General features: G+C 46.7%; 1 protein-coding gene across 1 annotated transcript in view; it reads right to left on the reverse strand.

Moving 5' to 3' along the window:
• Positions 1-24776, reverse strand: part of MYO1F (myosin IF) — a 185156-nt gene that overhangs the window by 101529 nt on the left and 58851 nt on the right. Inside the window, 3 exon segments of the mRNA XM_029610930.1 lie at positions 5852-5941; positions 18873-18960; positions 24013-24107. Of these exon segments, the coding sequence (XP_029466790.1) occupies positions 5852-5941; positions 18873-18960; positions 24013-24107 (273 nt within the window).

Below are 24776 nucleotides of genomic sequence, written 5' to 3' on the forward strand. Positions count from 1 at the left end.
AGTTTAATGATGAGAAGTTCCTTGGCGCCTATGGTGTAGTTTCGCTCTGCTGGGGAGAACTGCCTAGAAAAGAAGGAACAGGGATGGAGAGTATTATTGATGGAATATTGGCTCAAGACCACCCGTACTCCTTCGGAGGAGGCATCCGCTTCCACAATGAATGGGTGCTGAAGGTCTGGGTACCGGAGGCAGGGTTCGCGGAGGAAGGTGGCCTTTATGTTCTGGAAGGCAGTGACGGCCTCGGGAGACCACTGTGTGGGGTTCGCCCCCTTGTGAGTTAGAGCAGTGAGGGGGGCCGCCAACATGGAGTAGTTGTGAATAAAGGAATGGTAGTAGTTTGCGAAGCCGAGGAACCTCTGCAGAGGGTGCAGGCCAGAAGGCTGTGGCCACTGTTGAATACCTTTGAGTTTCTCCAGGTCCATCCGGAAGCCCTGGCTGGACACTATGTAGCCCACAAATGGTACGGTCTCCTTCTCGAAGGAGCATTTTTCTAGATTTGCGAACAGCTGGTTCTCCAGAAGGCGTTGGAGGACGCGGGCAACGTCCCAGCGGTGGGGCTGGTGGTCCTTGGAAAATACCAATATATCATCAATGTATACTACCAATCATTCATACAGTATGTCCCGGAACACCTCATTCATCAGGTTTTGGAAGACGGCCTGGACATTACAGAGGCCAAAAGGCATAACAAGTTATTTATAATGGCCGTCCCTGGTGTTGAAGGCCGTCTTTCATTTGTCACCCTCTCTGATGCAGACTAAATTGTAAGCCCCTCGGAGATCCAATTTGTAGAATATTTTGGCCCCTTGGACCCTGTCAAAGAATTCTGCGATGAGCGGCAGCAGATAGCGGTCCTTTAGAGTAATGGCATTCAGGCTGCAATAGTTGATGCAGGGGCAAAGCATCCCGTCCTTCTTCCCTACGAAGAAAAATCCATCTCCCGCAGAAGAGGTGGACCGACGTATGAAGCCCTTGGCCAGATTTTCGTGGACATATTCGGACATAGCTCGGGTCTCTGCGGGAGACAGTGGATAAATTTTGCCCTGGGGAGGCTACATGTTAGGCATGAGATTAATGGCGCAGTCATAGGAGCGATGAGGTGGCAGAGTGTCGGCAGCCTTCTTGGAAAAGACGTCAGAATAGGACACATACTGAGGCGGTAGGCCAGGAGGGAGGATTGAAGTTGCTAGGCAGCATTGGGGAGTGACAACTTCAAGGCAGGAGGTGTGACAGGACGGACCCCAATGGGACAGTTGCAGCGTGGCCTAGTCGAACTGGGGAGAGTACAGTTGAAGTCAGGGTAGGCCAAGGACCACAGAGTGTCCGGCCTTGTCGAGGATGTGGAAGGTGAGAGACTCCACGTTCATAGAGCCAGTGCAGAGCTGGAGTGGAGCAGTGGTGTGAGTGACCCTGCCCGGCAAGGGTTTGCCTTGAATGAAAGAGAGCACCAGTGATATCGGGGAGCAGTAGGTGGAAATCTTGAGATGCTCCACCTGTTGCTTCAGGATGAAGTTGCCCCCTGCTCCTGAATCCACGAGGGCCAGGGTGTGAGGGTCACTGGAAGAGTTAGTGGAGGAGTTAGTGAAGTTGGGCCTAGGAGCAGTCCTCCTTCAGGACCTAAGCCCGGGAGTTTACTGGTCACACTGGACAAGAGGCTAGGAAATGGCCAGACCCTCCACAGTACAAACAGAGACCGGACTGTGGTCGAAGGTGTTCCTCTGGGGAGAGTTTGCCGCGACCCAATTGCATGGGTTCCTCTCAGGCTATCCCCAAGGAGGCAGGGTCCAACTTAGGTGAGGGGGAATGCCAGAGGCGCCGGGAAGGAGGAACCAGTTTCTTGGAGGACTGCAACTTGCGGGAGTGCTCCTGAAGACGTCGATCGATGCGCCCGTCGAGATCGATAAGGGAGTCTAAGGAGCTGGGCAACTTGCGGGCCATGAGTTTGTCCTTTATCCAGGCACCCAAGTCTTCGAGGAAGATGGACCGCAGGCAGTCTGTGCCACAATGAAGTTCTGAGGCCAGGGTCCGGAATTTTATGACATAATCCGTTAAGGATCGGGAGCCCTGGCGGATATGGAGAAGGGCCAATCCAGGGACTGAGTGCTGGCCTAAGTCGTCAAAGACGGAGCAAAAGAGGACTAGGAAGCTGGATAAGTCCCGGAGGATAGGGTCTGTGTGCTCTCACAAGGGCGAAGCCCAGGCCAGGGCTTTCCCATCCAGAAGGGAGAGGACATAGGTGGTCTTCGTCATCTCATCCGGGAAGAGTGTAGGCTGGAGGCAGAAATGCATGTTGCACTGATTTAGGAAGCCTCGGCACAGTTCAGTGTCCCCGGAGAAGCACAGAGGCACAGGGAGTGGAATAACAGGCCAAGGGGTCAGCATGGGAGCCAAGTAGCTTGGGACTGGAGGCATTGGTGGACCCACCGAAACGGCGGAGTCAAGGCGGACCCCAAGATTCTCCACCGTCGTGGCGAGAATTTTCAAGACCTTTTGTTACTCAAGGATTTTCCGGGCCAGGCCCGGAATGGCCTGGAGGGCAGAAGCCTCCACCGGATCCATGGACTTAGCAATCTGTTATGGTTTGTGGATCCTTGGCCAAGGTGATGTTGGCGCAACCTGTGGACCGTGAGCTCCACAGGTCCCCACCATCAGAAGGTGAGGCCGGACCGGAAGCAGAGTCAGACAGGAGCTTCACCAGTACCAGCCCACGTTCCCCGCAGGTTGAGCCCTTGGGTGCCAGGGCTGGCTGGTCTTAGGCGGCTTCTGTGTGACTGGTCCTGGGACAGCAGCCAGAGGATGGCGACCTTGGGTCTTGGGCCCGGGATGGGTGATGCTGGAGGCAACCAGGCGAAGGAGAGGTCAGGTCCGGTCCAAGGTCAAAAGCAGGCAGCAACAGGCGATGGTCAGGTCCGGGTCCGAGGTCAAAGGCAGGCAGCAGCAGCCAGTGGTGAAGTCCGGTCTGGGGTCTCAGAGGTGGCCGGGGCCATAGATGAGGGTCTGATGGCTGTCACCCAGAAGTGGAGATAAGGCTGCTGAAGCCGGGACACTGAAGAAGGGACTTCTGAAGTAGGGACTTCCGAAGCAGGAACCTCCAGAGCAGGAACGCTGAAGCAGGAACCACGGAATTCATTGCCAAGTCAATTAGCTGGAGCTAGAGGTGGTCCTTTTATAGGCCGGAGGCTCAGACGTCATCACAAAGGGCCCGACCCTGATTTCCCGCCGCTAGCCCTTTAAAAGGAGCCAAGGCGGCACTCCTGCACGCCTAGGGAGGGCCCGGATAGGAGCAGCAGTTGGTGCTGTCTTGGCCACCACGCGGTCTGTGAGAGGCCCGGACCAGAGATGGAGCGCTGCGGTAGTGGCTGGCTGCTACTGTGAGGGCGCTGGGAGCTGGAGAGGGCGAGAGGCAGCGGGTGAGTGGTGCCGGCCATGGATTGCCACGGCCGGTGAGCGTAAGATAAAGGGCCATGAGGCTTAAAGAGGACAGACTGAGGAGTAACATCAGAAAATAGTTCTTCATGGAAAGGGTGATGGATGCATGGACCAGCCTCCCTGGGAAAGTGCTGGAGGCAAAAACAGTAAAAGAATTCAAGCCTGTGTCGTGTCCCACTGGAACTCTGCCAGGAAGGACTTTAAAAAAGCATTAAAACACCATCTTTTTAAGAAAGCATTTCCAGACCTATGCGAGACATAAACCTCCATGCTTTTTATTTTATTTTATTCCTACATTCTTTTATTTAGTTTATATTATTCTTACTTTTATCTATTTTTAGGTTTATTTACTTTAAGACTATATGTTATTGTTACGTTATTTATTGTTTTACTGTGTGTTTTTGAATTAATTATTAATGCATAACTGCAACCCGTCCCAAACTTTGGAGGGCGCGGGTAATAAATCCCATCACCGTAGGTCGAGAAGAAGGGTCCCTATTGGTGTACAGCTCCCTCATGTGATAATGTCCAAGTTCTATAAAAACCAGAGACACCATCTTAGAGTGTGGATTCTTAGTTCAACTTTCCAGGAAGCAGAGTGAGTCTGTGCCTGCTCCTGTTTTTCCTTTTCTTTTTATTTTTAGGGAAAGGAAACTTTTGGAACTTATGGTTTAAAGTCTGGGTTTAGTAAGGAAGAAAAAGCCTGCTCCTCTTTCCTATTTAAGGATATGCTTTCCCCTTTTTGTGAAGTTTCATCCACCCTTCCTGCTTTTTGTTAGATCTTTGGTGTTGCTTTGGTTGCTACCTAAATTCCCATCCAGAGGAATTTAGCTGCCCTCATCAGGAGGGGAAGTTTTTCTAGGGAAGTCTTTCACTCAGAGAAATCCAGTGACCCTTCAGATATTATGTAAATACCAATAACATATTGCAAAACAGCAGGCATATTGAATAACACCCAATAATTAAAATAAAGATTTTAAAAATCCCCCCGTCCTCCAAGCCTGCGATCTTTTGATTTCCAGTCACCCTGAGATTGTTGTGGATTAGGCGGCGGACACACAAACTTTCTCCTCTTTTTTTGCATACACATACCCTCAAACAAAAACCATTTTCATTCTCTCACACACACACGCTCACTGATACGTTTCCTCACACACACATACATACATACATTGCAGATCAGTGGAATACAAGTCCATTAAATAAACAACTAATAATGAATAATAAACATGCTTTCAGAAATGTTCCCTCAGAAACACACACAAGCTCTCGCAAGCACTCCCTTAGATATGTTCACTTTGTCTCACACACGTACACGTTCATAGGCTCTCTCACATTCCCTCACACATACTCCCGCTCACATATGCTGCCTCACACACAGGCTCCCTCTTACTCTCATTCATACACGTGCTCGCACAAAAAGTGATTTTAAAAAGAGTTACTCACGTAAATGTAAAATACTATCAATTTATGTGCTTAACATGTATAACCTATGGACAATTCAATGACATATATTGTAGCAATCTTCAAAAGCGCACTTATACTGGTAAAGTGCATTTACGTGTGTAAAACCCAATTTTAGGTGTGAAAATGCTTTTTAAAATCAATGAAGTCCTGACAGGGCCTTTCCTCTTCAGCCGCCGGTCAGATGGTCTCCACTGGTGGTCAGGGACTCAGGCTGGCGATTTTGTTGCCCGCCATGGGTTGGCACTTTAGGTGACCACCTAGTTCACCTAATGGAAGCACTAGCCCTGCTAGGGGGATAGATTAGGAATAGATAGGAATGTGAGGGGTGGGCTAGGGATGGGGGAGAATTCTGAGGCTGTGCTCTCAGAATTTCACTGCTCATAAATGTCACTTTCATAGTATGTAAACAGAAAACATGATGTGCTGTGCTATTGATGTTCACTCCATGTTTATGCCAATAAAATGATTTTCATTAACAAATGATTTTGCAGCACTACCAGTAAAGCTGTGAACAGAGGCGCAAAGCAGAAATGCAAGATTGTGATTACCCAGCTGACTCTGTGTCCTCTAGGGCGGGCTGATCCAGTCCTGGTTTTACCCCAGCACATTCACAAAGACAGTTTTGCTTTCCCTAAAAAAAAAAAAAAAAAAAAAAAAGGACTACATCTGTAAATAAGAAATAGGGGTACAACCAGGACTGGATTAGCCTGCCCTAGATGACACGGGGTCCCCTGGTGCCCTCAACGCAGTCCTCAGGGCACACCCAGCCAGTCAGGTTTTCAGGATACCCACAATGAATATGCATGAGATAGCTTTACATACAGTGGAAGCAGTGCATGCAACTCTCTCTCATGCATATTCATTGTGCCTATCCTGAAAACCTGCCTGGCTGGGTGTGCCTCGAGGACTGGGTTGGTGAGCACTGCTGTAGATGATAGCGTGACTGGATGCTTACAAAGCGGCTGGAGTTGTTGTTCCTCACGGTTTTGGCGTTCCCAAAAGCTTCCAGCAGGGGGTTGGACTGCAGAATAATATCCTTCACGTGCTGCAAGACAAACCACAAACCCAAAAGTCAGTGGGCGGGGATGGGGGTTTCCAGTTGGGATTATCTTAGTTTGAATCTGTTGAGTAAGACTTTTTCATGAAGCTTTCGATCATATCCTGGAAGCTTTGGCTCTGAGCTCACCGGGTTTATACAAAGATTATTCAGTAAAGATTCAACAATGAGCGAGAGACGATCCCATCAGCCTCTCCCCCTCCCCAGAGAATATGAGTCTAAACGTTTAACATTCGACCAACTGTAGAATCAATAGCGGTCTTATCTACTAAAAAACAACCCTTTGATACCCATAGATTCTGTGACACTGTGTGATGATCTGCTCTGGCGCAGAAAAGGACAAATGTAGAGAAAAAACAATTTCAACATAGCGATACGCTTCTTTCCAGAAATTTGGGATATTTACACAAGACCGTACAGAATGGCCCAGCGTAGCTTACATTCTGAATCTGCTCGACCTGCCAGACGGGCCCGTCTCTGGGATATGAAAGCCCTGGAAAGAATTTATACCGTGTTTCTCTCATCTGCATATTCTGTGCAACTTCAGTTATACATCCCAAACACGCAATAAAAGAGGGAAAAGAAAACTGAATGTGTACTTCTTCAGTCCATGTAACCCATACATGAGCTTTAACAGGCCATGATCTATGAAAAGAGGATAATGTGTGCCTACCAGGACCTTCCAAATCAAACCAATTCCAAAATATCTCCCAACCTGTGTCCAAAAGCAATTCTGATTGTAAGGAACTAACGTAATGATGAATCTGTAAATAACTAAAAAAAAATCAGCTGTCCATTCCCACATTTTTTGCATTAAAGAATTTAATGCTATCATTTCTCCCATTACCCTCCAAACTATGAGAAATGACAGCGTGAGGCTGATTTAACTGAGAAGCTAAAAATGTCTAGTACCCAGAATGAGGCTCTGAAGGCTGAAATTACCTGTTTAAATAAACAGTTACTTGATAAAGATGAAGAGCTGGAAATTCTTTGGGACCACCGTCAACCCGAATCTCCCTCTAGTTATGAGAATGAAAAAGGTGGTGCTATAAAGACCACTGCGGAGAGGGCAGCGAGAATGTGGCCACTGCATGCACCCGGGACAGGACGTTAACCACCAGGCCTGCACTCAGACGTTTCCTGGGGCATTTCTTATCGATGAAGGAGAAAAGGACATACAGCTAAAAATTGTCACAAACCCCGGATTTCACATTCAGTATTTACCTCCCCCTCCCGGCAGGCCTGCAGATTGAGTTGGGGGCGGCTGACCCCATTCCTTCTACTCTCTATGTGGCTCACCCAATACTTTCTTAAACAGTGGGGAGTCCGGCCTCAGCTGATAACCTAGCTTCTTCCTTGATTTTTGTAAACCTGCAGAATATACGGCTAACTTTGTACGTCCTAACACCTAATTTAAAGTTTGCAATATTTTAATTGTGCAGCTATACGTTTCGCAAAAAGATTTTGTAGAAGCAGGGAGAGATCTGTCTCGTTGTAAACCTTTTTCTCCTCTCCTCCTTCAGTCTCGCAGGACCAAGTTTGAAGGAATGTAAACAAGTCTGGTTCCTATGATTAAGCAATCAAAATCTCGTAGTTAGAAAAGAGTGACATTTTTGTGTGTGTAAATTAATCAAAGTAGTGGCTTTCTACTTTAATTGTGGAGCTCAGTTGCTTATAGCTATTTCTTACTCTGTAATGTGATTTAAAAGATTTAAATTAACCTCTCTTTGTATGTGAGATTTTTTTTTTACAGATTGACAAGAATAAAGGCTGCTCTACAGAATAACATGCAGGCCTTCCTGGGTCCAACCCCCCAGGTATAATCCCAGTAATTGTGTGGCTATTTGTGCAGGGGATAAGCTCCTGGGTTCAAGTCCCCAGGTATAATCCCAGTAATTGTGTGTGATTATTTGTGCAGGGGATAAACTCCTGGGTTCAAGTCCCCAGGTATAATCCCAGTAATTGTGTGTGACTATTTGTGCAGGGGATAAGATCCTGGATTCAAGTCCCCAGGTATAATCCCAGTAATTGTGTGTGACTCTTTGTGTAGGGATAAGCTCCTGGGTCCAAGCCCCCAGGTATAATCCCAGTAATTGTGAGTGGCTCTTTGTGTAGGGATAAGCTCCTGGGTTCAAGCCCCCAGGTATAATCCCAGTAATTGTGTGTGACTCTTTGTGCAGGGGATAAGATCCTGGGTTCAAGCCCCCAGGTATAATCCCAGTAAATGTGTGTGACTATTTGTGCAGGGGATAAGCTCCTGGGTTCAAGCCCCCAGGTATAATCCCAGTAATTGTGTGTGGCTCTTTGTGTAGGGAATAAGCTCCTGGATTCAAGCCCCCAGGTATAATCCCAGTAATTGTGTGTGACTATTTGTGTAGGGGATAAGTTCCTGGGTTCAAGCCCCCAGGTATAATCCCAGTAATTGTCTGTGACTATTTGTGTAGGGGATAAGCTCCTGGGTTCAAGCCCCCAGGTATAATCCCAGTAATTGTGTGTGACTATTTGTGTAGGGGATAAGTTCCTGGGTTCAAGTCCCCAGGTATAATCCCAGTAATTGTGTGTGGCTCTTTGTGTAGGGATAAGCTCCTGGGTTCATGCCCCCAGGTATAATCCCAGTAATTGTGTGTGGCTCTTTGTGCAGGGGATAAGCTCCTGGGTTCAAGCCCTCAGGTATAATCCCAGTAATTGTGTGTGGCTCTTTGTGCAGGGGATAAGCTCCTGGGTTCAAGCCCCCAGGTATAATCCCAGTAATTGTGTGTGGCTCTTTGTGCAGGGGATAAACTCCTGGGTTCAAGTCCCCAGGTATAATCCCAGTAATTGTGTGTGGCTCTTTGTGCAGGGGATAAGCCCCTGAGTTCAAGCCCCCAGGTATAATCCCAGTAATTGTGTGTGGCTATTTGTGCAGGGGATAAGCTCCTGGGTTCAAGCCCCCAGGTATAATCCCAGTAATTGTGTGTGGCTATTTGTGCAGGGGATAAGCTCCTGGGTTCAAGCCCCCAGGTATAATCCCAGTAATTGTGTGTGGCTGTTGGTGCAGGGGATAAGCTCCTGGGTTCAAGCCCCCAAGTATAATCCCAGTAATTGTGTGTGGCTCTCTGTGTAGGGGATAAGCTCCTGGGTTCAAGCCCCCAGGTATAATCCCAGTAATTGTGTGAGGCTCTCTGTGTAGGGGATAAGCTCCTGGGTTCAAGCCCCCAGGTATAATCCCAGTAATTGTGTGTGGCTCTCTGTGTAGGGGATAAGCTCCTGGGTTCAAGCCCCCAGTTATAATCCCAGTAATTGTGTGTGGCTGTTGTTGCAGGGGATAAGCTCCTGGGTTCAAGCCCCAGGTATAATCCCAGTAATTGTGTGTGGCTGTTGGTGCAGGGGATAAGTTCTTGGGTTCAAGTCCCCAGGTATAATCCCAGTAATTGTGTGTGACTCTTTGTGCAGGGGATAAGCTCCTGGGTTCAAGCCCCCAGGTATAATCCCAGTAATTGTGAGTGGCTCTTTGTGCAGGGGATAAGCTCCTAGGTTCAAGCCCCCAGGTATAATCCCAGTAATTGTGTGTGACTATTTGTGTAGGGGATAAGTTCCTGGGTTCAAGTCCCCAGGTATAATCCCAGTAATTGTGTGTGACTCTTTGTGCAGGGGATAAGCTCCCGGGTTCAAGCCCCCAGGTATAATCCCAGTAATTGTATGTGACTCTTTGTGCAGGGGATAAGCTCCTGGGTTCAAGCCCCCAGGTATAATCCCAGTAATTGTGAGTGGCTCTTTGTGCAGGGGATAAGCTCCTGGGTTCAAGCCCCCAGGTATAATCCCAGTAATTGTGTGTGGCTCTCTGTGCAGAGAGAACCTCTTTATAAGGCTCTCATTCAACTATTTATACCACTGTAGGAGGGTCAACTAGTAACTCGAGGTGAGGTTTTGGTGGGGGTCTAGGGTTTGGGGGCCAGTTTTACATGCACAGTCAGAGCCGCAAACAGCAGAGTACACATCAGTGAAGATTTGATGTGATTTGGAGTGAGGAAAGGTCACAAAGATGGGATTTGTACATTGTACTCTCACCTTAGCTTGATAGCACCTCTGACTGTGCATGTGAAACTGGCCCCAAATCCTCACCTTGAGTTACTAGAAGACCCTCCTACAGTGGTGTAAATAGATGACAAATATGTGTGCCCCCCTAGAGGCGCTCTCTCTCTCTATCACTCTCTCTCTCTCTCTCTCTCAAATTCAACCTCACTGGTCCAGAGGAGGATTACTCCCCCTATTGCAATGGGAAACCTTCAAGGCATTCCTGAGGGGGAAAATGATCTCCTATGCTACTTTTAAAAAGAGGGAGTTAAATTAAAAGATACTTGTGTTAGAAACAAATGAAAGAGGTGGAATGGCGTCATAGACAGGATTGCACAGCTGGTGCTTTAGTACTCTTAGAAGAGACGACTCTGGAGGTGAGTGCTATTGAGAAATCTGTAAAATACACCAGGCTGAAGTACTATGAACACGGAGACAAGCCTGGAGCTTTGCTGGCAAGGGCAGTGACATGTAGAGGTCTCAGATCTCCCGTCACTAACATTAGGGGTGAGTTTCTTAAATCCTTTCAAGCTTTATATGCCAAGCAAAGTGAGGTCACGCAGCCCCACTGAATCCACCCAAACTACTGGTAGAGCTGGCAGATAGGCTAGCAGCCTCGATTGGGCCTTTGGAGGTCCAGGCAGCGGTGAAGGCGATGCCTGATGGAAAACGTCCCACCTGGATGGGCTGCACATTGGCTTCTATAAAAATATCTATCCGATGTGGTGCCTTTCTTGCTGAATTTGTTTTGGGCAGCGGGAATACAGGAGGGCTCACTAGGGAGTATGGCGGAAGCCAATATATCCCTTCATCAGCTGAATGCGGATCTTACTGACCCAGTTTCTCGCTTGGATTTGGACTTTAAGATTCTAGTGAAAGCTCTGCAGATGAGGTTGGGGCAGTGTTTACCTACTATAGTACCCTTGGATCAGAGGGGTTTTGTCAAAGGTCGACGGTCAATGAACAACGCCAGGAGGCTGTTCAATATCCTTAACCTGGCCAAACACAAAGGCCTCTCGGGGGGCTGTGGTGTCTTTGGACGCAGAAAAGGCATTCACTCGGATATCCTGGCCTTTTCTTTTTACGGTGTTGGAAAATTTTGGGCTCCCAAATCGTTTTTGGAAATGAGTGAAAGCTTTATATGAAAAGCCTAAGGGGCAGATTTTCAAAGGGGTACACGCGTAAGATACACCTATGTTGAATAGGCTCGGCGGCGCGCGCAAGCCCCTGGACGAGCGGAAGTCCCGGGGCTTTCCTGGGGGGGCGTGTCGGGGAGGGCGTGTCGCGGCGGCGGCCCGTCATTCGGGGGCTGGGCCGCGGGTGAGGTTCCGGCCCGGAGGCGTTTCGGGGGCCTGGCCGAGGCCTCCAAAACTGCTCCCGGGCCAGGGAATCGCGCGGCCGGGGCAGGCGTAACTTGTCAAACAAAGGTAGTGGGGGGGGTTTAGATAGGGCTGGGGGGTGGGTTAGGTAGGGGAAGGGAGGGGAAGGTGCAGGGGGGTGGAAGCAAAGTTCCCTCCGAGGCTGCTCCGATTTCGGAGCGGCCTCGGAGGGAACGGAGGCAGGCTGCGCGGCTCGGCACGCGCAGGCTGCCGATTTTGCGCAGCCTGCGCGTGCCGACCCCGGATTTTAAAAGATACGCGCGTATCTATTAAAATCTGGCGTACTTTTGTTTGCTCCAGTTGCGCGAACACATGGACGATGTTCTATTATACATTACTGACCCTACAACATCTGGGCCTGCTTTGATGAAACTTTGTCTACCTATGGATGTATTTATTTATTTATTGGTTTTTATATACCGGACGTTCCTGTATACAATACATTTATTTATTTATTTAACAATTTTATATACCGACCTTCATAGTAGATTACCATATCGGATCGGTTTACAGTTTAACAGAGGGAAAAAACTAGAGTAACAAATTCACGTAAACGAAAGATAACCAAAGCAGGAATAAGTCAAAGTTACAATCAACAGGGGGCGGGAACTTGGAATACATATCACTCCGGTTCACTATGGATGTATTTCTGGCTACAAGGCGAATTTAGAGAAATCTGAAATGTTTGCTTTTGGCAGCAAAATTACACTTCTCCCCTTGCATACATCCAGGTTGGTAAAGCACGGCTTAAATACTTGGGCATCTACATATCTGCTGATTCTAAACGTGTATATGAAGAGAATTTTTTCTGCTATTAGGCATAAAATTAAAGCCGGTACTGCCAAGCCGGGAGGATCTCCCCGTCTCTTGGTGAAGGACGGTGCTCTCTCAAAAACGAACGTGCTGCCCAGGTTGCTATATGCGTTTCAACGTGTAGCGTGCAATATACCAGCTAAGGTATTTAACTTCCTTCATGGTATAATGAGTACATTTATTTGGAACCGAAGAAAGGTCAGAATTAAGCTGAATGGCTATGGTGGGCTAAAAAGTAGGAAGGAATGATGTTCCCCAACCTTCGAATATATTATTGGGTAGCTAGGCTTCTGAGCGTTAAAATATAATATGATTTATTTTATTTCATTTTCAATGTTATAATTATTGCTATTACTATTATTGTTATTATTATCATGTGGGTTTTCTTGCAATGTTTTTGTACTAGTATTATTAAATTGTTATACAAGGAAGATTTCTTTTCATGTATCTGTCATTGCGATGGTCTCTTGTTCAATAAATGCTAAATTAGAAAAAGAGAACATGGTGTGATAATGTGGATACTTGCTAGCTCTCTCTTGAAAAGGAGGAAGCTGGTGCAGTAGAGCTTATTACCTTATTGCATATTCCAGCCTCTTCCCCTCTCAGTTGGATGCTCTGTCGAAAATGGCCAATCCTGGTGCGTATCGTAGGGGAATGGCGGCAGGTTCAGAGTTTTTTTGGGATTGTCAGCAGCGCAGACGTCTCCCATTGCTCTAGTATATAAAGCCCTCGCACCTCACATCTTTGTGTCCACTGTAGAGAGATGGCGAGACTAGGGACTATTCCTAGTCAAGCACTCCTGGGACAATGAGGGATTCATATCCTATGCTGACCTTCGGGAGGAGTTTGATCTTTGTGATGAGTCCCAGGTTGGGTATTTCCCGATGAGACGAGCTCTTGGTGGTCTGTTACCTATTCAGCAACCACTACGGGATACAAATTGAGTGGAGCATTTTCTTAGTGAAACTGAGGGGTTAAAGAAGGGCATATCAATTATATACTGGGGTATTTGCTGGCATAATTTAGGGGGAATTCTCCACAGTCATTAATTGAGGCATGGAAATCTGATTTGAGCTTACAACTTGGTCCCAAGGAGTGGAAGATGATTTGGCTTAATGCTCATCATATATCCATTTGTAATAGGAGGTCTGAGGTGATGATTAAATTGCTACACTGGGCCTATCATGCACCTGCCTTCTTTGCTAATTTATTCCCAGCAATGAGCACAGCGTGCTGGATGGGCTGTACTGGAATTGGGTCCTTTTTCCATATGTGGTGGGATTGCCCTAGAATAAAGACCTTTTGGACGGACGTTGCCCATGAGATTTCAGACATAACAGATGTGTCTATATATAGAGTTTCACAACAGGCACTCCTGGGTCTGTGGTCCCATCGCAGCTTTGGCCACTGGTTGCTCAACTCCTCCTAGCTGCCCGGCTCACTATAGCAACCTTTTGGACGTTTAACCCTACTGTGGACTACTGGCGTTCTCAAACAAAGGAAGTTGCAGAGCTTGAGCTGCTCGGATATCTGATTAAGAGTGAAAGGCCCAAGTATGAACAGCTGCGAGGAAGATTTTGGTTGTGCTACAGGGTTACCAGCTAGCACCGGGAGCCTGTTGCCAACAATAGGAGTGTTCCTTCACAGTCTTTGCTGGTATTATTCACCAGGGCTAAGCTATATTACTGTTCACACTGACACTACTGCTGTTGCATTACATGGTTGTTATCTCCTGTTCTTTTAAATAAACAATTTAAAAAAAAAGAAAAAAAGAAATCCAAGACTGGTCTAAAAAGTTAAAGTCCTACTGAGCTAGAGGCAAACCCGGGATGTAGATCTTTTCCACACTCTGGTCTCACACCGAGAAATTATTAGTGAAATTACCACAGTATTCTAGTAGCTTTAGTGAAGCTGGAGAAAACTGGATTTGTAGTGGGCTGTGATGGCTGTTATCGATCCAGTATAAGAATTCTCCAATGATGATGTATGCAAGCTTTCCAGAACACACAGACTCCTTCTTCAGATCCACCCCCCTGGTGTGGTTTCCAGAGCTCACAGACCTCGTCGCCTCTGGCTAATTTTTGCGATGGCTGGAAAAAAAGTGTAACCAACCTGTGGAGAATGCCACAGCATGTAAATCAGCAGCTCACAGCAAATAAATGCATGCCATGCAGGACCAAATGATGAACAGTTTATTCCGTGTGGCTGCAGAGCTCTGGACGGGAGAGTGAAAACACACCGTGTCCTGAATATATTCAGGCATAAAGGACGATATTCTGCAATACTTTCTTTCTGTTACTAAAGAATAAAAAGTATATCACTAGTGTTCTCCTGCTTCTAACCCAAATCCATTCCAAGATTAACTCAAAATCGCTTTCATCTCAAGGTTGGTTGAGGGAACTGAGATTAATCTTTCAAGAGAAAGTTTCCACAGCATTCTACTCACAGAGATTAACTTGCAGAGAGAGGGTGAGAAGTGAGTGTGCAGAGACACTAACGCTAAACCATGAGATCACAAAACTCTTCTATTTCGTTTATGTGAGTGCGGTAAATCAGGCAATGTTTTAAGCTGGTTCTCCTCTTATCTTAGCAATCGATCCCAACAAGTGAAATTCAATAATCAACTCTCTATGCCACAACCTTTAAAATTTGGTGTCCCTCAAGGCTCTGCCTTGTCCGCTATGCTCTTTAAGATATATCTAGCCCCAATTACGAAACTCCTTGCCAGCATCACAGATGGTTACACATTATATGCTGGTGATATTCAGTTTTTCATCCGGTTACATCCCGTCTGGAAGAATACCATTGATCATCTTCAACTCTGCATCACCTCAGTGAAACAATGGTTACACCAAAATAAGTTGTCTTTGAACACCTCTAAAACTGAGTTATTATTAATTCATAGTCCTCACTCTACTCATCAACATGATTCCGTACTCATAGACAATCTTCCCTTTACTCTCAGTTCCCCCATCAAAAGTCTTGGTGTATGGGTCGATGCCTCGAGTCTCTATCATTTCAACCCCAAATGAAATCTCTTATCAGAGCAGGTTTCTAAACATTACGTTTACCTGCAGGTCTACGTCACCTTTTACACTATCAGGATGTTCGTGCAATCATTTTCCCCTCATGCAGACTATAACAATAGTTTATACTTAGGTCTTTTGACTATGTCTTTACACCCTTTGCAATAATTTCTTAATGCTGCTGCTAGACTTGTCACTGATACTAATCGTTTTGATCATGTTACTCCGGTGCTTGCCAAAATAAAATGGTTGCCAGTTCAACAGTGCATTCCATACAAGATTGTCATGACCACCTTTAAAACTGTTAGGCTCAGATTCCTGTTCTTGGTCCATTGCATTACTAAAAATATATAAACCTACACGAGGCTTAAGATCTTCTCAGCGAGGACTATTAGACATTCCCTTTGTATGCCACGCTCGTCTTAGGACAAGAGATACAGTATTCTCTGTGGCTGCATCAGCTTTGAGGAAATCCTTGCCTTTACAACTTCGGCTTCAAGAAAATTTTAAAACGTTTAGACTCCTCCTAAAAAGCTTTCCATTGCAGCAAGCTTTTCCTTGATTTCGGTTGTGATTTTTATGTTTATTGAAATGTACATGTGTTTTATGCATTTATTGTTTTATTTTTTTTCCTTCTTTTTCTTTTTTTCTGTTTAAATTTTGATTATGTCTGTAATTTGCTGTGAATCGCTTAGGCCTTTTTGTGTTAAGCGATTAACACATTTTTAATAAATACAAATAACTTTGTTTCTAGTCTAGAGGCTATTCTTCCAGTTCACATTTCAGGGACTTTGTCTGGGTGGTGGTGCTGGAGAAGGCTTGCACTGCTGCTGCCCGCACTGAGAAAGGAAGAAGCCTACGTGGCACCTGTGGCACCGAAAGCGCGTGGAGGTTCAAGGTGCTGAGAGGTTAATGGTGAACATGCAGGTTTCCTCTTTATGGGAGCCTTGAATGGCTGTAAGCAGGGTCTCAGCACCGGCTGCGCAGGGGGCAAGAGGTCAGCCTGGAAGCAGCACAGGAATATTCCAGAGCCTTGGGCCCGCTTTGTGTCAGGGGGTGTAACCTGCCTTCTTGACAGGCAAGGGGCTCGCTCATTGAAGCAGAGGTGACAAAAGACCCTGACCGAGTCTGGGCCAGTTCCAGACTGCAAGGAAAGAAGAGCTGGAGGATCCTCATCCTGGATCTCAGAAAGGGAGCAGCGGGAGCTTGGAGAGCAGAGGAGAAGGAAAGAGTGCAATACAGCCTGGAAGTTAAAAGATTAAAAGGGAGGAAGCCAAACTGCTCTGAGGCTGGGAGGATCCTGAAGCTGCAGCAGAAGGATTTTACCTTCAGCCGAGCAGGACATGCTTGTCAGTAACTATTTTGCTATTTATTTATTTATTTAACAGTTTTATATACCGAAGTTCTGGTAACAGAGTTACTAATCATTTCGGTTTACATTACAACAATTGAATTGACAGTATATAGAATAATGTCTTACAATGAACAAGGTAAATTGAACTTGGAAAAATAAATAATAATAATAACTTAAGATGAACAAGGAGAGTATAATTTAAATACAATATATTTTGAGGAAAAGTGAACATCATTGCTGGTACTGATTTTGTCGAGACTGAAGACGGCGGTCATGGAGTTCAGAGCTTGGTTATTGGGATAAAGAGAATGCTTGGTGGAACAACCAGGTCTTGAGTCTCTTTTTAAAGGTGGGTGCCGATTGTTCAATTCTAAGTTCAGGAGGGAGTGAGTTCCAAAGTTTAGGGCCAGCGGTGGAAAGAGCTCTTCTACTTAGTGATGTTTTGAGCGGATGGGCCCTTAGGGTGCCTCTCTGGGCTAATCTCGTTGGACGGGAGGTGATGTGAAGCTGTAAAGGGATGGTGAGGTCAATTGGAGTGGAGTTATTGATGACTTTGTGGATTATTGATAGGGATTTATAGAGGATTCTGTGTTTGATAGGGAGCCAGTGAAGGTTCTTTAAGATGGGAGTAATGTGGTCCCTTTTGTTAGATTTGGTTAGGATCCTCGCAGTGCCATTTTGTAACATTTGCAGAGGTTTCAAAGTGTTTGCGGGTAGACCAAGCAGCAAAGAGTTACAGTAATCTATTTTCGAGAATATGATTGCTTGTAGTACATAACTGAAGTCTTGGAAATATAGGAGGGGTCTTAGCCTCTTTAATACTTGAAGTTTAAAGAAACATTCTTTTATAGTGTTATTGATGAAACTTTTGTAGTTCAGCAGGTTATCCATGGTGATCCCAAGATTTCTGACCTGGGTGGAAAAGGCTGGAGGAGATAAGGTGTGTGTGTTGGGTGAAGAGTAGTTGCCATCTGGAGTGATGAGAAGGAACTCTGTCTTGTTGGAATTGAGTATCAAATTAAGATTTGTTAGGAGGTTATTGATAGATAGAAGACAGGAATTCCAGAATTGTAAGGTGTTTTGTAATGAATCTTTAATCGGGATAAGGAGTTGGACGTCATCTGCATAAATATAGTGTGTAAGATTAAGTTTGGAAAGGAGCTGACAGAGGGAGAAGATAAATGTTGAATTATGTTGGAGATAAAGAAGAACCTTGCGGGACTCCCATGGTGGATCTGAAAGGTGGTGATTCTTTGCTGTTGATCTTGACTTTGTAAAACCTATTTTGGAGGAAAGATGAGAACCATTTGAGTGCGGTGTTTTTTATGCCAATTTCTTTTAGCCGATCTAGGAGGATATCGTGGTTCACTGTGTCGAAAGCTGCTGCTAAGTCGAGTAGAATGAGGAGGCAGGAATGTTTTTTCTCTAGGTTCGAGAGAATATTGTCTGATAGAGATAAAAGGAGGGATTCGGTGCTTCTAGATTTGCGGAACCCAAGTTGAGATGTTGAGAGGAGGTTGTTCTTTTCTAAGTATTCGGAGAGTTGTTTATTAACTAATTTTTCCATGATTTTGGAGATAATCGGAAGATTGGCTATAGGGAAACTGAGGAAAGCTAAGAGAGGAGCAGTCTAGGGGGTGCCAGAGCTGAGGAAAGAGGAGAAACAAAGTGACCGGGACTGCTGTCTTGCTGTAAGAAGAAACTGTTATATAAGGAGAGAAGTTAAGCTTTCTGGATCTGTGATTCTGTTTGACTTCTGTCACTGTCATTGGGTTTGATCCTGATCATTCTGCAGTAAACTATTTATTATTTGGAGCACATAACTGGAGTCTGGAGAGTGGTTTGTGTGTGGGGGGAGTGTTCTCAGCCCGGCACTGGCCCTGCCCCCAGCTCACGGCCCTGGAGACCCTATAGTCCCACCTCGGGACAGTAACCTCCCTGCTCCCTGAAGCTGGGAGGCTGGACCCTGGCGCACGGGGGGTTAACACTTGCACCACCACTGCTCGTGCCGTACCTGCCTCGTGGTGGGGACAGTGCGTGTGAGGCGAGCTTGCTAAGCCTATTCTGAGACTGCCGGGCTACCTGGCTTCTGAGGAAAGGAGACCTTTAGCCATTGCTAATAGCCATGGCTAATAGCCATTCCTGCACTGCTGCTAGGTGCGGTCCTGCTCCTTCTAGCACAGGCAGCAAAACGCATCCCGGGGGGGACAGGAGGGCGTGGGGAGTCTACAATTCCTCACTTTTATACAGCATCGCTCATGAACACCAACACCGGTCAGGGCAGAAGGGGTTACCTGCACTTTGTCACCTCCTCCGGAGACCTTGGAGATGTAGCTCATGATGTATTTCGCTGCCACCGTCTTCCCTGCCCCACTCTCACCACTTTGAAGACGTTAATTTAAAAGGGGGGAAAAAAAAGTATAGGGAAAAAGTTAAATGAATGCAATTTATACCTTATTTAACAGTAAATGAGCTGCACGGTCCCTATTAAAGCAGCCCCTGTTAGCTAGTACTTCCATTCCTGTCCTACGCTGTAAACATCTGTATTCAGCTAATAAAAAACCCCCAACGTTTCTGTCAGAGGAAAGCTGCTGAAAAATGCACATTTTTTCCTACTTCCAGAGGGTTATTATTCTGCGGTCACCTCAGCAGGGAACGGGAAACCGGAAGCAGTCAGACTCCCAAAAGTAAGAGCTGATATTCCCAAGCCTGCCTGGCTAATAGCTTTAATGGGCCTGTTCCCCAGAAACTTCTCCAAAGCTTTTTTTAAACCCAGTTGTATTAATGGCCTTGACCACATCCTCTGGTAACAAAATTCCACTGCTTAATTGTTCATTGAATTAGAGAGGTGAGGCAATATGTTAAGGCCAGCACATGTATGCACCAGGATGAATATTGGGTCGCTGTGTGGCCTGAACATTCAGCAGCGCATGCTCGTGGCTGAATATATCCAGCTATTATAAACTCGTAGGGGCTCCGAGAACTGGTCTCAGCCCTGAGGCCTGGTCCTGGTGAAGAGGCCTGGGCTCAAGGCTCCTGACGTGTTCTTAGTGTCCCAGTGCTGTCCGCTCTGAGGGAAGACATCACAGTGACGTCACTCCAGTGCCATCCTGGAACAGGAAGAAGACATCACAGCGACGTCACTCCAGTGCCATCCTGGAACAGGAAGAAGACATCACAGTGACGTCTCTCCAGTGCCATCCTGGAACAGGAAGAAGACATCACAGCGACGGCACTCCAGTGCCATCCTGGAACAGGAAGAAGACATCACAGCGACGTCAGTCCAGTGCCATCCTGGAACAGGAAGAAGACATCACAGCGACGTCACTCCAGTGCCATCCTGGAACAGGAAGAAGACATCACAGCGACGTCACTCCAGTGCCATCCTGGAACAGGAAGAAGACATCACAGTGACGTCAGTCCAGTGCCATCCTGGAACAGGAAGAAGACATCACAGTGACGTCACTCCAGTGCCATCCTGGAACAGGAAGAAGACATCACAGTGACGTCACTCCAGTGCCATCCTGGAACAGGAAGAAGACATCACAGTGACGTCACTCCAGTGCCATCCTGGAACAGGAAGAAGGCATCACAGTGATGTCACTCCAGTGCCATCCTGGAACAGGAAGAAGACATCACAGTGACGTCACTCCAGTGCCATCCTGGAACAGGAAGAAGACATCACAGTGACGTCACTCCAGTGCCATCCTGGAACAGGAAGAAGACATCAGAATGCCAGGCCTACGGCTTGGTGCCCAGGTCTCAGGGCTTGGCCCTGGTGACGGGACCAGGCCTCAGGGAAGGGTCCTGGTGATGGGCCTAGACCTCGGCAACAGAACCAAGCCTCAGGGCCAGGGCCTGGTGCCAAGGCCTAGAACCACAGGAGGTCTGTTTTTTTTTTTTTTATGCAATGTATAAGAAAATATCTAAAAGGTTTGGGGTATTTTCATAGGAGGCTATTTTTAGCTCATTCCATTTGAAATGAAGTGAAAATGGCCTCAATTGTTGCATTTTTTTGCATTCATTAAAAACAAAAGCACAACCACATTCATTACAAAACCCCAGCAATGTGTACTTATAGGCAGGATTATTTTTCCTAGGTGTATCACTTTCCACTTATCCACATTAAAGTTCATCTGACATTTAGATGCCTAGCTCCCCAGTCTTGCAAGGTCCTCCTGTAGTTCCTCACATTCCCCTTGTGTTTTAACCACTTTGAATAATGTGTCATCTGCAAATCCGATCACCTCAATTGTTGCTCCCTTTTCCAGATTATGTATGAATATGTTGAACAGCATCAGTCCCAGTACAGATCCCTAAGGCACCCCACTATTCACCTTGCACCATTGGACTATTTAGTTCTACTCCGTTTCCTGTCTTTTAGAAACTCAGATGCATGCAGGGGCAGCATGGCCTATCGGGGGATCGGGCATCCCCCCGGTGGGCCGCTTGAATTGGTCACACAGTAATAGGAAGCAGCGTGACCAATATTGTGTCCCCGTGGCCTGCTGAATGGCCCAGAAAAGGCCCTGCTGGAACCCAGCCAGCGGTGCCCAAACTGAAGGCCGCAGGCCACTGCTGGAGCCTAGGCCACTGGCAGTCAACGAAGAAAAAACGAGAGGCTGCAAGCCGGTGACGGCCAAAGAAGAAAATGAGAAGCTGCGGGCTGCCGTTGGAGTCCAGGCTGGGGGTGGCGGCAAAAAAAAAAACAAGGAAATGAGAGGCCTTGGGCCAGTTCTGAAAAAAAATCCCCCGGGCTGACTTTTGCCTGCCGTCTGCCCCTGGATACATGACAGCTGAAAAAGATTATTGCAGCCTATGTAGACTGCAGTCCACGGAAGGACATGGCCTCCGTCCTATCCCATGACTTGTTAATTTCTTAAGTCTCTCATCATCGACTGTCAAATGCCTGTTGAAAATCCAGATATATTATAATCAACTGGCTCATCTCCACGTGTTTATTAATACCTTCAAAAAACCCCGAGCTCCATATTCAGCCATTGCATGGCTCTGCAAGTTAGCTGGTTATACTTAACCCGCCAACTAGTCCTGTATATTCAGCGGCACAGCCTGGCTATGGTAAAGTTATCTGGTTATGTATTTATGTATTACATTTGTTGGGCCCTGGACGTTGGATCTTTTCTCGGAATACTCTACAGTCCTCTTTGGTGTCAAGTCTGAAACTGAATGGCTATCCTGTATATATTTATTTAAAACATTTTTATACTACCTATCAAGGGGGGTCATTTATCAAATTGCGTTAGGGCCTTATCGCGGGGCCTACTGCCGGCCATAACACCATAACGCGTGCGATAAACACCGCATTGCAAAATGTGTATGCAAATTTAAAATGAGTATTCGAGTGGGAGGAGTTTGGGCGGAGTAAATGGAAATGAGGGTCAGTTAACCTGGCGTGCGACAGAGTAACGCACAACAATGCAGGATTTAACGTCGGAAATACCGACACCTTTTTTTCAGTGCGTTAGGCCCGCATTATCTGTGCATTACCTGCCAAAATGGTTTTTATCGCAAATGCTGGTTTGGGAGAGGAGAGGGGAGAAGGGGAGGGAGAGAGAGAGAGAGAGCGCCTCTGTGGAGGCTCACATCTAAGACAACGTTTTATACCACCGCAAGAGGGAGCATTATGAACTCGGGGTGGGGTTTAGGGGGCTGTTTTACAAGCACAGCCAGAGGTAGGAACAGCCCAGTTGCCATCGGTGAAGACTTTATCTGATTTGGACTGAGAGAACATTGTACACATCTACTCTTCTTTTACCTTTCATTACTACAAATCAGATAAAGTCTTCACCGATGGCAACTGGGCTGTTCCTACCTCTGGCTGTGCATGTAAAACAGCCCCCCCCCAAAGCCCACCCCACCCCCAGAAACCTCACCCCGAGTTACTAGTGCCCCCTCTTACAGTGGTATAAATAGTTTACTTAGACGTGAGCCTCTCTCTTTCTCTCACTCTCTATCACTCGCAGCCTGAACTTTGGCACATTTTCAACTGCTAAATATTTTGCTATTTCCTGTCTCTTGTGCTTTGAAAGCCTTTACATGAAGAGTTGACTGATATGACCTTGTATACATAGGGGCAGATTTTTAATCCTGCACGCGGTACCCGGCGTGCACAAATGTACACCCCATTTTATAACATGCGTGTGCTGCCATGCGCCCATGTTAAAAAATAGGGGAGCCCCGATGGCTTTCCCCGTTCCCTCCAAGGCCACTCTGAAATCGGAGCGGCCTCGGAGGGAACTTTTCTTTCGCTCGCCCCACCTTCCCCTATCTAACCCGCCCCCCAGCTCTACCTAAATCCCCCCCTACCTTATTTTATTTTTTACGCCTGCCTCTTGCTCGCGCGGGCCGGCTGCCGCTGTGCCGGAGGCCTCGGTCCCGCCCCCGGATCGGTGCCACGCCCACGCTTCCTTCTTCAAAGCCCCGGGACATACGCGCGTTCCGGGGCTTGCGCGCGCCGCCGAGCCTATCGTAACCCTCTGAAAATCTACCCCTAAGTGTACTGTGTATTTTTCTCCGACATAATGCCCTATATGATGTCTATTTGTACACATTTAACTTATTTTTAAGGTTATAGTTTTGATGCCGATCTTATTGACCACTGCAGTTTTTTTAATTTGTCTTCTGATTTGTTCTTTTGCGGGCAGATAGTTTCCCCCTGTGAGAGACAGCACTGAGGCGTGTTGGGGTTGTGACTCCGTCCCATTTATATACTGGCATCCATCAGCAGTTCCTTACTTTGAGGCTCTACGTGAAAGCGTGAATAAAGTCATTCGTGACTTTGCTTTCAACGGTGGACGTTTGAGTTTGCTACATCCACGGCCATTCTCTTCCCCACCCATCCCACATGGAATTTCTGTCCATAAAGATTCGAGTGCCGTTTGTTTCTTGTGGAACGTTTAACCTGCTTAACTCTATCCCGCCCTTAACATATAGTGCCAACCCTCTGCCGAGCTGATCTGCTCTGTCACATTGACATCGTTTTCACTCTGGTATCACAGTGTCCCATCGGTTATCCACGTTCCACCAGATCTCAGAGATGCCTGTTATGCCTGCATCTTCATTTCCGGCATGCATCTCCTAACTCCTAAAGCAAAATAAGTCCAAACCGGAGAGACATCAAATGTACTTTATACTGAGCCAATCCACAATATTATTAATTACATTAAAAATGAAATATTGAATATCGCTGAAACCTTGATAAAAACCTACGCCTACACTGAAAGTAAGACAAAAATAAAATGTGATCGTGCCCAGAGTGTGCACTTTGTTGCACGGTGCCTTGGCTTAGGACGCCGTATCTATATGCCGAAATAAGCAAGAAATACAACGTAGAAGAGAAGGGTGATAAAGGTAGCAGTGGCATTCCTGGGGAAGATGATACATTAAAGGTTCAGACGCAGGGACAGATATTACCTGATAATGACGCATTGATTCTCGCAATCGATCAGCATGTTCCTGTACATGTTGTCCGTCAAGGCATAGATGTGAGGTGGATTCTCATACTGAGCCTAGATGAGGCATGTCGAGAAAGGGAAAGAGAGAATCAGTCTACCCTACATATACATACAGTATCTCTCTCTCTCTCTATATATATATGTAATTACAAAACTCTTTAATCGTATTCTTTGACTTCTGGCAAGCAGATGACGAAGCATGAATTTAGATATTTCTGTTTTGCAGAATTTTTCCAGATGGTGGGAAAGCTGGATAAGAACTGGGCGTAAAGTGGCTGGATCGGGGTGGAGCGAGTTAGCCGAGCAACCTATGCGGCTATCTGCCAATATTCGGACCTAGCCGCATACATTGTACAGCTGAGCTAGATGTGCCATATGGCAGATCTAACCTTAGGGGCCGATTTAAAAAAACCAGCATGCGCCAATAGCGGCAGATACGCGCGTGGCCGGGCTGCGTGTGCGCCAAGTGCATTTTCGTATCTGCCGGTACGCACGGAAGTGCCAGGTTGTTTAAAAGGGGCCAGGGGTCAGCCAGGACAGTGCCATTATGCGCTGCCCAGGTGAAGCGCGTGCCGGCAGCCGGCCGGCGCACAGAACTTACTCCTGCTCCCTCGAGTGGGTAAGCTCGAAAACTAAAAAAATAGGATAGTTAGGGTAGGTTTAGGGGGTCAGGGTGGAGAGGGGGAAAGTGAGGAAGGTGACTTAGGGAGATAGGGAACTGGG

The sequence above is a fragment of the Rhinatrema bivittatum genome, chromosome 8 (genome assembly GCF_901001135.1).
Source record: "Rhinatrema bivittatum chromosome 8, aRhiBiv1.1, whole genome shotgun sequence".
NCBI classification, from domain to species: Eukaryota; Metazoa; Chordata; class Amphibia; order Gymnophiona; family Rhinatrematidae; genus Rhinatrema; species Rhinatrema bivittatum.